Source organism: Thunnus maccoyii, chromosome 17, assembly GCF_910596095.1.
Source record: "Thunnus maccoyii chromosome 17, fThuMac1.1, whole genome shotgun sequence".
NCBI lineage: Eukaryota > Metazoa > Chordata > Actinopteri > Scombriformes > Scombridae > Thunnus > Thunnus maccoyii.
Window position 1 is genome coordinate 6,060,677 of NC_056549.1, and position 13,950 is coordinate 6,074,626.

The window sequence follows — 13,950 nt, forward strand, 5'->3', positions numbered from 1 at the left end:
GACTGACAAAAAATAACCAGAAGCTACTTTGCTGTCATTGTTCTCCCATTGCTGTTATTTTCAAGCAAAAATGCCAAAAATTCTCTGGTTCCAGCTTCTCAAATGTGACAATTTGTCTCATTTTCTTTGTCATATATTGAATATTTTGAGGTTTTGGACTGTTAGTGAGACAAAACAAACAAATTGAAGACATCGCTGCTGTGTCTGAGAAACTGAAAGACATTTTTCACTATTTGTTAACGTTTCATAGACTAAACAATTAATCAGGAATCTGCAGATGATGAATCGATAATGAATATAAGTTGAAGTTTGAAACTAAACTCAACCAGACAAAACAAGATCATTAGTTTGCAGGATGTCACTGAGATTTAGACACTTTATTTTTCACTTTACACAGTCAGAAGAGACAGTTCGGAGTGTATTAGGCAGGAGAAGTGCATATTTTATTGCAATATACAGATGCCTACTGATGATTTTCATTCTATTTTCACATTTTTTGATTAATCTGTTATTTGTTTTGTCTATAAAATGTCAGATAACGGTGAAAAATGTCTTACTTTGTCTTATTTTGTTCGACCAACAATCCAAAATTCAAAGATCTTCAGTTTATAATGATAGAAAACTGAGAAAAGCTGCAAATTCTCACATTTAAGAATATTTTAGGAATATTTTTTCCTTTAAAAGAGTTGAAAAAGTCGCTGAGAACACCTGAATATGAGACAGGTGCATCAGAGGACAACACAACTTCCTCCTGAAAATGACTTAAATCATTGCTTCATTATGAAAATTGTTGCAGATTAATTTTATATTGAACCTGGGATTGAACCTGTGACCTCGGCAGAAGACGACATAAAAGTCAGTGAAACATCTCCTCTGAGGTCGTTGATGTCACACTGACCTGACTCTCCACCGCCTTCCTGTTCTTCTGCTCCTTGATGACGGACAGCTGCAGCTCGGCCATCTTCTTCATCTTCCCGTCCATGTCGATCTTGTGCAGCAGCGAGCGGCTCTGGCAGCGCAGGAGACGCAGCGTGTCCTCCTTCCCCTGACGCCTGGCCAGCAGCGAGGCGCTCGCCGAGTGGATCGCCGTCACCCAGTTCTCTAAATCCGTCTGGCTGGTGGCCTGGATGGGAGGAAGAGACAAAAATGTGTTTATTCTTTTCTGTTTCAAAGCCGCATCGAGTGTCAACATCCTCTTAAACTAGACTAGACATAGATTCCAGAGATGTTTTTGAAGGTTTTTTATATTTATTTTGGTCTGCAGTTCATTACAGAAACATCCAGGCAAACAAATACCACACAGAAACACAACATAAAGGTTTCTGCATGTTGAAGCTTCACCGTGTGATGTCAAGAAGTAACATCAAACAAAAAATCACAATAATCTTTATTAGGGCTGCAACTAACCAGAATTTTTATTATTGATTAACCTGGCGATTATTTTCTTGATTAAGTGATTAGTTGTTTGGTCCATAAAATGTCAGAAAATGGTGAAAAATGTTAATCACTCAACCCAAAGATGTTCAGTTTACTGTCATAGAAAACTAAAGAAACCAGAAAATATTCACACGTGAGAAGCTGGAATCAGAGAATTTGAACATTTTCCTCTTAAAAAATGAGTCAGATTATGAAAACAGTTGGCGATTAATTTAACTGGCAACTAATTGATTAATCAACTAATCATTGCAGCTCTAATCCATATCACAATACCAATGAGGCATGCTGATCACATATTATTTCTCTCAGTAAGTTGTCTTTAAAGATCCCCTCCAGACGTGCTTTAACATGTATAAAAACACCCGTTTGATAGGAAATTTAACTTTTTGTGCAAAAAATATAACTTCCTAGTCCTGTCTGATGGCATCTTTGTTTACTTTTTATTGTTCCTGGATGTTACCACGTCAACACTGAGACGTTTTTTCTCAAGTTTTGTGACTTAAGTCTGGTCTGCAGCTCTGGTAGATTCACTGTATTTGTTCAAATCAAAGTCTGATGGTTGGTATCATTGGTGGTTTAATGGTTGGTTGATTGTTGGCATCATCACTAACTGAAACTTAAAAAGATGTTTACGATTCATGTTTTTATGTGAACACAACATCCAACATGCTGTATATCTGACACATGTTTGCGTCCACCTGATGAATGTAAGTGTATTATTGTCTCTTCTTTTAGCTCTGGTTTGGTCTCCACCACGATATCTGTCTCTTTAGTTGCGAGATGTTCCACTTTCTTCACCAGATCGTCTCTAACTTTCAAACAGGAAATCTGCCGCAAAACCAAACCTAGAAGCTAAAAGAGGCTTAAAAGCTTCTGTAGAGCTGCAGAGATCTTATTGATATGAACATATTGATATGTTCCACCAATAAAATTCAGGTTTCAATTGGGTGTTACAGACTTTAATGATGGGAAACGTTTTAATAAGATCTAGAACTGCAACAATTAGTCAATTAATCGATTAGTTGCCATGTATTTAATTAATCACAGACTATTTTGACAACCGATTAATCGTTTTGAGTCATTTTTTTAAGAAAAAATCTCTGATTCCAGCTTCTTAAATATGAATATTTTCTGGTTTCTTTAGTCCTTTATGACAGTAAACTCAATATCTTTGGGTTGTGGACTGTTGGTCGGGACAAAACAAGACATTTGAAGACGTCAACTTAGGCTTTTCGATATTTGTCATCATTTTCTGACATTTTATGGCCCAAACAACTAAATGATTAATCAAGAAAATAATCAACGGATTAATTGATAATGAAAATAACTGTTAGTTGCGGCTCTAATAAGATCTGAGCTGAAAAACAGGGAATGTTTCCTTCAAGAGCAAAACACAAGGGAGACCTGAACAGCTTGCATTTCATGACACTAACAGGTGTTTTTGTTTAGAAGGAAACATGTCGGAGGATTAACCGGTTCATTGTCGGGGTCATTGTCGTAAAAACGAACATTTGTTGCAGTAATTAGCCGGGTGTCGTGACTCCCATTACGGGGTTTTCACCCTCCGTCTTCAGCTCCTTTCAGTGCCTGACAAAAGCTCCTCGACGCCTCAGTGCTATCCCCCCCTTCCTCCTCCTCCCCCTCCTCCTCCTCAGGGATCCATGGAGACGTGGTGTAGATGAACCTCGCTGTGATTTGTGTGTCAGCAAACACACTCTGCAGCCGAGAGCAGCGAGAGTCACTCAGGGAATAAAAAAAGTGCTTTCTGAGCTCGTAAAAAAGTGTGAGGAGGAAGATCACAGAGATAAGTGTTCCCCTGTTGAAGTGGAATCACGGGTCAACAACGCTGCAGGAAATGTGTTGCATCTATTTTACGAGAGTGGTGACCTTTGACCCTCTCCCCTCCTGCTTTTTGCGGCTCATGATTTTGAGAATCGAGGAATTAATCTGGATGGATGAAGTTTATTAAGAAGCTAAATGTCATAAATGTAAATACATACAACTGTCTTCTAAACTATTTTCATTCAACTTCAAGGAATACTCTGGAGCTGCGACTAATGATTATTCACAACTGATAATCTATAAAATGTCAGAAAATAATGAAAAATGCCTTCTATAATGTCATGGAGCCATCTTTACATGTCTTGTTTTGTCCGACCAACAGTTCAAAGTCCAAAGATATTCAGCTTGTTATCATGTATTGCACATAAAAGCATCAAAACCTCACATTTGAGAAACTGAAACCAGCAAAGTTTTGCTTAAAAAAACGACTAAAACATTCATTTGATTATTAAAAGAGTTGCAAATTAATTTTCCGTCGATGGACTATTTGTTGCAGCTCGAAAATAAAAAGACTGTAAGGGGAAACTGTTAGTCTAGCTCCATCAAAAAAGAAAAAAACAGACAACTCCTGATTTAGTTTGTCTGATTTACATGTTGTATCTATTGAAACAGAAGTATTGATACAGTATTAATAATCTAATGATGTCATATATAATAATATATCAGTCAGAGAGACCAAACCACTACTTTTACTGCAATACTTTAACTACATCAAGCTCATAATACTTATGTACTTTTACTGTGGTAGGATTTTTCATGCAGGACTTTTACTTGTAATGGAGTGTTTTTACATTGTTGTATTAGTACTAAAGGATCTGAATACTTCTTCCATCACTGCTTTTTTCAATTAAGTTTTTAAGGAAAGTTTTTTTTCTGGTTCCAGTAACTGAAAGATGGGAAAAACCCAAAACATCTCTTCATCTCTTCACAGCAGACGCTACAATCGTGTTTTGTTCAGTCTAATAGACAAAAACTAAACCTCGTATTCTGCTTTTAACTGAACAGATTAAATTTAGTCAAAACAGCTGTTCTTTAGTTTTGTCTTATTTTTCTTTTGTCTTCTGGTCAAAACTCGTTTGTCAGCTCGTCCTCACAAGAAAAACCACAGTACGGGTCTAAAATTAAAAACTATAGTTACGTTTAGCAGCTGTAGTAATTATGACCTGGGACGCTGGCTCTGGTTAACCTGCTAGGAGTAGTTAGTAAAAATTTGGGGCCTATAAATCACCTTATATTGACATCGGCTGACGACAATATAAAGTGACTTGACAAGATGATTTAGCCTTATTACGAGGAGGCGGGTAGATAGTTAGGTGGCAAAATGTGGACTTTTCTGCACGAGACCACTGCTCGCTTCCTGTTTCCAACCGCCAGTTGAGACGTTTTTTTTTTTTTTTTTTAAAAACCGTCACATTGTGGTATTTACTGTTACCATAACGATGAAAGTTGTGTAAATTTAAGGAAGTAAAAACCACATTTCAAGTGATCATTTAAACCCAAACCATGATCTCTCTCTAACCCTAACTAAGTGGTTTTTGTAATTACAGCGTCGTCACACCGTAAAACATAATTATTCTAAATGGTTTTGGATAAGCGGCATATTACGCTCCTATTGGTCGTTGTGGAGTGCGTTACTACAGCCGCTAGATGGAGTAAACGTCACCATAGGTCGTTTTTTGCCGGCTAAATTTTGTACCTATACTGTTGTAATTATGAGGATGTGTTGCATTTGTAGGACTCTGCAACTACAATCCACTTTCTTCTTGTCCCCCCCCTCCCCCCCGCCATCTTTCCTTCAGTGATGGTGGTGTAGAGCTGGCAGCACAGGCAGGAAATGCCCACACCAACATGGTAATTACTAAGTAAAACACATGCAGAGAAAATCGTAAAATGTGCTCGCGGCTCTGTGCATGTTTGTGGCGAAGCTGATGGAGAGAAACCACAGCCTCCTAAAAAACACTACGAGCCATTCATTCACACTGTTCTGGGGCAGTAATGACAGAGTGTGATGGGAGAAAGAAACACAGCCAGCAATCAAAAGACAGATAATCATGAGAAAACAAGAGGATTCAGAGTCACAAAGAACGGGACGAACACTTCCCGTAAAATCACTGTCGCTCCACACAGAAATGTTAAAAATGCCGCAGGACCAGCGCTATTTACAGAAACAAGAGATTACATTTATTCTGGTTGTTTGTGAATCATGTCTCTGTGTGTGTGTCTTCATTTCTCAGGGAGAGTCTTCCTGGTGGATTTTAGGATATCAGAGTCACCTTTAACACACCAATAACTTTAATTCCTCACATTTTCAGCACAATATGGCAAAAAAAGAGACTAAAATAGAAGAAAAAGTAATTAAAAAAAAGCCCTTTTTGTGTGTTCCAGCTGTGTGCGAATGGTCGTCTCACCTGGAAAAGGTAGACGTCTCCGTACGAGTTGCTCAGGCAGAAGACGTGTTCCTTCTTGGGGTGTTCGGGGACGGCCTGGACGATGCTGTCGTCGGCCAGCAGAGCGTAGCGAGGCGAAAGCTCCTGCTCAGCGCCGCCGCTCTTCCCGTACGTCTCGTAAAACAGCAGAGAGCAACCTGAGGGGACAGAGGGAGTTATTTCCTTCTATATTAACACCTCTAAATCATACATTATCTTTTTGGAGCCATGAGAATATTCCCTTTATTAAAACCCTGCACCCCACCCTGCTAATGTTAGCTTGGTGCTTGTTTCTTTTACAGCATCATGTTTATTAGATTTGTATGAATTGATGCATTTCCTCTGATTACAAAGACAGAAATCATTTGATGATTGATGGTGATTTCCTGCTGGGTTTAATGAGCGACTCCACACAGCAGCATCAGACTCTGGAGGTCGCACAGAATTCATGTTCATTCATGTTTCACAATTTCACACTCGTGTTTTACGAATGAAGAACTTCCACATAGTTGTTTTTTGAAGGAGATGCACTTCAAATTAGTTCCTGCTGAGTTTGAATGCACTTAAGTGTAATTTCGACGCCAAATAAATGTAATGAAATGTAATAAAGCAGGATATGCAGCACAGTCAGTCAGATCATCGTGGACATTTTCAAGGAGTTTGCAGCATTTTCTGATGGACTTCTCTTGCTTTCAGTGATGGAAAATAACTACGTACATTTACTCAAGCACAGTACTTAAATACAAATTTGAGATATTTGTACTTTACTTGAGTATTTCTGTTTTCTGCTACATGATACTTTCACTGCACTACAATTCAAAGAGAAATGTACTTTATACTCCACTACATTTATTTATTTATAACTTAAGTTACAAGTTACTTTGCAGATTCAGATCAAAAATACAAAATATAATTAACAAATAAATTATGATGTATTTTAAGATAAGGCTTTATTGGGTGGGAGGACCTAATGCATCATTAATTATAATCTATAATCTAATCATATAATGTACATTATTCTGAATTAGGGCATTCTACATAATGAATACTTTTAATACTTTAAGTATGTTTTGATGCTGATACTTATTTACTTAGTAAAATGAATGCAGGACTTTGTTTCTACACAGACATATTGCTGCTTTTACTGAAGTACATGATCTGAGTACTTCTTCCACTGAATATTAGATTATTATTTGCTTGTATTTTTTGGAGTATTTTCCTCAGATCTCAGCGTGGTCCAGACAGAGGGACGTACCTTTCAGTGTGACCCAGTAGTGCCTCCACTTGCGACGGGCCACCAGCTCCAGCTTCCTGTCCTTGCTGACAGTGATGAGAGCTTTAAAGGAGAGCCAGCCGGCCCGTCGCACCACGCCCTGCTCCTTCTCTAACAGGACATCCAGCTGCTCCCCACCTCCGACCTCCACTTCCCCGTCCATCTCCTCATCCCCCTCCTCTTCCTCCACATCGTTCTCCTCCTCCTCTCCGTCCTCCTCTGACGGTTCGGTCCGGCTGCAGCCCGTCTCCAGCTCCTGCATGAAGTTTTCGTAGACGTTCTGCCGCTGGGCGTCGCTGCTCTGGTTCTGGTTCAGGCTCCTGGAGGAGCCGCAGTGGACCGGTGGGAACTGGTTCTGGTGCAGGTTTAGGATGTGGAGAGGGTTGGAGGACCACAGCGTGCCGGAGTCCAGTCCATTCATAAAGACATCACCGACTTCACTACCATAAGGCTCCTGAAGAGAAAACAGATTTGATCTTTAACTTCTCATTTATTTCTTATCAAAAGTGAAATAGCGAGCGTTCGCTGTACAGTCAACATTGCTGTAATTCCTCCTGCAGCCACTGGAGGTACAAAACTGCAGTGATGTACAGATGTACTCCAGGACACTGTGACATCACTGTTGGTTTGGTTACAGGTGCAAGAGAGCACAATTCAAACTACAGCCCGACCCAAAACAAGATTTTTGATTTTTTCACATTTCCAGGTCTATATTTACATTCTGGGGCTTTAATGGAATAACTTTAAAAACGCTCCTGTCTCTTTAAGGCCCGCTTCCTGATGACCCACTCTGTTCTGATTGGTCAGCTTCAAGAAACTACGTAATCAAACTATAGTAGCAGGATTTCACATCTTTTTCTCGCTCTTTACTCCAAATGCCAACTTTTAAAATACATCCGTACATGTTGGAGCTGAATCAGATCCGCAACATGACAATGGACAACGTGAACAACACATGGAAACACCTTAGCAACAACCTTAGCAACAAAGATTACAGAACAGACAACCTTTTATGGACATGTAACGAGCTGACGTCATCTCTTCAAGAAAGTAAAAAATAACGTCACCTACGAAGCGTTCAGAGCAGGTTGAAGCTTTTTACTTCCAGGCAGCATTTTTACACATGTTCCCCTCAAGTTTTGGAACTTTGACCATGTTTATCATCCAACATCAGAACAGGATATAAATAACAGAAAACAACAAAAAGCAGAATACGTCCCCTTTAAAAAATCCAATTATGCCAGATTATACCACAACCAGCATCACCAGTGAAACAGAGTTAAACCAGAGAAGAAAGTGGAACAAATCCCATGAAGTATTGTGTGTATCTAAAGCCTGATATATCTTCTTCATCAAAAACACGTCAATGAACCACATCTGCTGCCAGAAATACTTTTTAAAAACTACAGTGACCAGCTGTTTTAGGAAATTGTTTTAGGAGACTTTTAAACAAATTAAACTATATATTTGTGAGCTGTCATTAAAGATTTACATCTTCAATGAGCGCTGATATAGCAAAGAAGTCAGAATGTAGTGAGAGACGGACTAACGGCAGACAAGACTTGTACTTTATATACAGTAGTTATTAAAAACTAGCAGGAACAGAGGCAAATTATATAAAATGTCCCAAAACTACAAATGCTTCCAGCTTCATAATGGACCTGGGTGTGAGATACCTGCTCGCAGGTCTAATTTAGAAATGAAACCATATAAAAAAACCGATGAGCTTGCAAACGTTGAGCCACAGACAGAGTAGAGAAGGTGGAAAGTACCGAGAGACAAACAAACACATTCATATAAAGAAAAGCATATTTTAAGACAAAGAACGAGTTTCTCTGTTACTTCTCTGCCGCAGCTGTTCGCTAAATTTACTTTTAAGTAGTAAAATGTGTTTATGAGTTAGTTTTAACAAGCAGAATTTTCCCCTTCATTACAAATAAACGGGTGTTAATATGGTTTGTTCCGTTTACGCAGCACTCAGACAAATGTGCTAAGAAGCTAACATATAAAAAAAAAACACTCATGTCACACTAATAGGTCTCTAGGTCTCATATTATTTTGGATAAATGTGGACATTTAAGATTTATATCATGATAAAAACGCCTTTTAAATATCACCATGGAATCAGAGTACAGTAAATAAGGAAAAAAGGTGCCGTCAAGCTTTTACAGTCCACTTCACGACCCATTGATATTCCCTCACAGACAGGATGTGATCTCATCCTGCTGAATGTAAACAGGAAGTGAAGTTTATCCGAGTCAGATTTCACACAGAATGAAACCAGATCAGCAGATTGTTGACGTGTGTTATGAGAAACATGGATATGGTAGCTAAGCTGTTATTTGGAAGCGTGTTTTTGTTGGAGAGGGGAAGGAAAAGGTGGACAAAAAAATATGTACACCCTCTGATGATGCAATAAAATCAGATGAAGTATTATAAGTGCAGTCAGCGTTTTAAACTTTAAAAAAATGGAGCCACAAATCTTTATATCTCCACAGTTTATGTTGTGTTTTAATGTTTTATGCTTTGCTTTAGGTATTTTTTTATTTGTGTACTGTAATTTACTGTTTCTGCAACAATTAGTCAGTTAATCAATTAGTTAATTTCTCTGGTTCCAGCTTCTCAAATGTGAATATTGTCTGGTTTCTTTTGTCCTCTATGACCGTAAACTGAATATTTCTGAGTTGTGTACAAAACAAAACACTTTACGTTGCATCTTTGGGAAACAGTGATTGACATTTTTCACCATTTTCTGACATTTTATAGACCAATCAGTTTATTGATTAAATGATCCACAGATTAATCGATAATGAAAATAATCATCAAATGCAGTTCTATATCTTGTGTTGCTTCTATGTTTTGGTGAGTCAAAAACAATTTTCCGCTCTGGTGGATAATAAAGTTGTATTTTATTCTATTCTAGTCTGTCAACTGCTTGAGCTATTTTGTCCAGCCACTGTATATGAAATGTTTAAAATGTTACATATAACGTTAAATATTATATAATTGTTTAAAGTCTATTTAAGCAGTGTTTTCATGGTAATCGCTACTTCATTCAAGTGAAAAAAGGAAAAAAAGAAAAGAAAGAAAATGACACGGAAAAAGAATACTGAGAAATATGGACAAAGATATTGTGAAATGGCAGTTTGAAAATAGAAAAGCTTAAAGGAGCAGAGTGTATGAGGTTGCAGGTTGCAACAAACTGAATTCACCTCCCCTTCCAAGCGTGGAGGAGAACCTACGATGGCTGCAAAACTCGCGAAAAACACTAAAAGTCCTCTCTAGAGTCAGTGTTTGGTTTGTCCTTTCTGGGCTACTGTAGAAACATGGCGGGCTCTGTGGAAGAGGACGCGCTCCCTATGTAGATATAAAGGGCTCATTCTAAGGTAACGAAAACACAACGATTCTTGTTTTCAGGTGATTATAAACTAATTAAAACATCGTTATTATATCCCGCTGGACGCCACTAAACTCTACAGACTGGACCTTTAAATGTGAAAGTTTAAACAACAACACGTCTACTTTTACTGCTGAACAGTCGCGACTGACTTCCTCTTACATGATGATGAAAGTTTTTATATCTATGCTGCAGTTGTTGTTTCTCACCTGGATCCGTCTCTTCTTCCGGCTCAGACTTCCAGTCCAGTCGCTCAGCCGTCTGATTCGGCTCTTCAGGAAGTCTTTGCGGCTCACTGGGGTGGCGGCGGCGCTGGCAGACTCCGCCCGGCGGCAGGGCAGCGTGTGGGAGGAGTATCGCTGCTCCACGCCTCCTCCTGACCCCTCCTCCTCCTGGATGACGTCATCCAGCAGCGCCGAGGAGATGGAGGCGGTCCTCTGCTGCAGGGAGGCGTCTGATGTCGTGGGGAAGGCGGGCAGCGTGTAAACGTTATCCAGTGACGCTGAGGAAGGTGACGCCAGGTTGAAGTCTCTCAGGTCAGTCTGGAGGATCACCGAGTCTCCGATCCCGCTGTCCTCTGTTCGCCCGGAGGAGCAGGTGTTGTAACCTGCGGCGGCCGTGAACTCGCTGCTCTCCGCGGCGGGGAAGAGGAGGCTGGAGTTGAATCCAGGTGAAATATCCTCCACCTGCGCGGAGAAGAAAGTGTTGTAGCCGCTGCTGGCGCCGGTCTCCTCTGTGCGGGTGGAGGAGTAGGTGGTGTATCCGCTGCTGTTATCCACGCTCTGCCTGCAGGCGAACACGTTGTCGGACAGCTCGCCGCCGTTCCCCCACGGCGAGTCGTACCAGGAGCCCTCGGAGCTGAGCGAGCTGCCCTTGCTGGTGCGGAGGGAGGGCTCGGCGACTGGGGTGGCGGCTGTGGCGGAGGCGATGGCGGGGAGGACGGGCAGCACCTGCGGCTCCACCGGTACCACCCTGGTGTTGGTGAACTCCACCCTCATGCTGCCGTCTTTGCTGAGCAGCACTTTGGGGCTGCCGTCGCTCTCCAGAGAGGCGCACACCGATGTCCGCTCGCCACCGATCCTCCCCCCGCCGCTTTCCAAGAATCCAAACTGGTTCCTGCAGGCGGCCTGCGCTCGCTCGCCTCTGATGTACCTCTGTGGAGAACCGGCCTTCAGCTTGGAGCCTCCTCTGGCTGCGTGTTCATAATGCCAGGAGGTGTACGGCGGGCCAGCGGTGTGTTGACTGAGGTGGCCCCTCCCCCGGCTCCTGCAGCCCCCCTGGCTGCTCCTCCACCAGCTGCGGGCTGACGCCGCCTCCTCCTTCCTGGAGGGGAACCTGAGCGAGCAGGAGGACTTGGCTGGAAGGACGAAGCTGCTGTGGCTGTCTGTGTTTCCCATCGCAACCTGGAGGAGAATCAAGGAGCATGACATCATCAACACAGGACAGAGAGGACGTAAATTACAGGAAAACTCCCGACTCTGCTGTTTGTCTGCCAGTTAATATGCTCACACATCAGAGAAAATATCAACCGGTTTGACCTATTTCTGAAACCGATATCTTCACACTGAAACTGATTTATATTCCTGCTGAACACATTTGGAAATCGTGTATCTACATTTTTGCCTTTTCATGCCTAAACAAACCCGCAAAAATCCTCAGAGCCATCAGGAGCCACTGAAACACAGTACTGCTACTAATACTGCAGTACTACTGCTGCAACTAATACTACACACACTATTACTTTTGCCCCCCCCACCCAAAAAAACCTTGTATATGTATATATATATATATAATACTTGCTTTTTCTGGAGCTTTCAACTGGTTTTCAACTGCTGCTAATAGGTTTTAAAGGACGGGTTCACAATTTTTCAAGTCTCTCTTAAAACAACAGTCAGGAGCCCAAATGAACATTGAAATATGTTTTTCTTGCTGTAATCATTCCTCCTGTTCATACTGACCATTAGAAGATCCCTTCATAATACACTTACAATGTAAAAGACGTGGGACAAAATCCACAGTCCTTCTGTGAAAAAATGTACTTAAAAGTTTATCTGAAACTAATGTGAAGCCAAATCAAGTAGATATTTTTCAACGTTACAGTCTTTTTAGTGCTTAAGTTCCTCTTTTTGTTACTATACTTCAGGGAAACACTGTCTGAGGAAACACAAAGAGGGAATTTGATGCTATAAAGACTGTAAATATGGCAGATATCCACTTGATATGACTAACTCAGACTGCTGAAGCCTCATATAAGTTTCACATTATCTTTTAAATGCATTTTTGCACACAAATGGCACGCAATGAACATTTGAAGGGGATCTTTTAATAGCCAGTATGATCAGGAGGAATGATTACAGCAAGGAAAACCTCTTTCACTGTTCATATGGACACCTGACTGATGTTTTAAGACACACTTGAAAAATTGTGAACTTGTCCTTTACGTTAGCTTAATGTATCTTTTTGAAAGTTAACATCAAAGCCAAAATCACAACAGTCACCTGATCCATCTAAATGACAACTAAGCAAACTTCATCCCCCCGATGAAGACCATGCTGTATGGTTATGGAAGTAGCTATTGCAGTAAGTGGACCTTGAGTTGAGGTTGTATCATTCCTGTTCGGCTCTGGATGAATAATGTGACTTAACATGAGGCTTAAAGCAGCGTTTCACTGCCCTCTACGGTTCAAACCCTGAATACATTTCCAACAGTGATGTCACAGCGTACTGACGACCAGACAGTAAACCTCCAATAATACAACTCCAACTACTGCTGCTGTTACTGTCATTACTACTGATGATTGATTTAAATCTCCTCGTTATTTATCAAAGGTCATATGTAATATGTACTTTTTACATCCTTTCATCTGTAACTGAAACACTCTGTGAACCAGGTTTTGAAAACAGCTTACAACAGCAACTACTATTACTGTCTAACATCTCTCCATTTATTTTGATAAAGTAAAACTGTTCATTCTCTAGGGCTGAGTATCGGTAATCAATACCTTTAAGGCAAAGACTGAAATAACCGAGTTGCATCGAAACTTCTCCAGTCAAACGATATCTGCATTCGATCCTTTTTGTATCCAGATCTAGAAAAAAATGACCGTATGTTTTTGCTCGCAGCCAATCACTGCGACGTTCTTCGATTTAATGTGACGTGTGATTGGTCGACAACCGCAGCAGCTACAACCCGAACAGTCTGTGGTGATAATACTTCATTGTACAGTTTTGTACACTTATTTAATACATATTTCAATAATTTGAACACTTTCAAAATGTATTTGTGTAAAAATCATTTGGGTTGGGAGGAGTGGTGGCGTTTTGCGTAACTGAACGCTTCCATTCACATGATGGGTATCGAATGAAGTATCTGTTGTATTGGTATCACTTTAAGGGTACTGGTATTGGTACTGGTATCATAACCAGCCCTATCATTCACAGTTTAAGTTAGTAACACTTTACTTTAAGTCCCCCAATTTAGCATTTATAATCAACATATTAACAGCTAATAAAGGGTTAATAACACATTATAATGTTGTTATAATCAGATAAAAGGACATTTTAAGTGTTTATTA

General features: G+C 40.4%; 1 protein-coding gene across 4 annotated transcripts in view; it reads right to left on the reverse strand.

Moving 5' to 3' along the window:
- The window catches only part of LOC121882227 (rho guanine nucleotide exchange factor TIAM2), a 68,616-nt gene that overhangs the window by 18,735 nt on the left and 35,931 nt on the right, over positions 1-13,950 (reverse strand). For all 4 annotated transcript variants that reach the window (XM_042390299.1, XM_042390298.1, XM_042390296.1 and 1 more), the window contains 4 exons: positions 10,585-11,778; positions 6,961-7,432; positions 5,688-5,863; positions 899-1,123 (listed from right to left, as the gene is read on the reverse strand). In XM_042390299.1, the coding sequence (XP_042246233.1) occupies positions 899-1,123; positions 5,688-5,863; positions 6,961-7,432; positions 10,585-11,772 (2,061 nt within the window). In that variant the 5' untranslated portion in view covers positions 11,773-11,778. The remainder of the gene's footprint in view (positions 1-898; positions 1,124-5,687; positions 5,864-6,960; positions 7,433-10,584; positions 11,779-13,950) is intronic.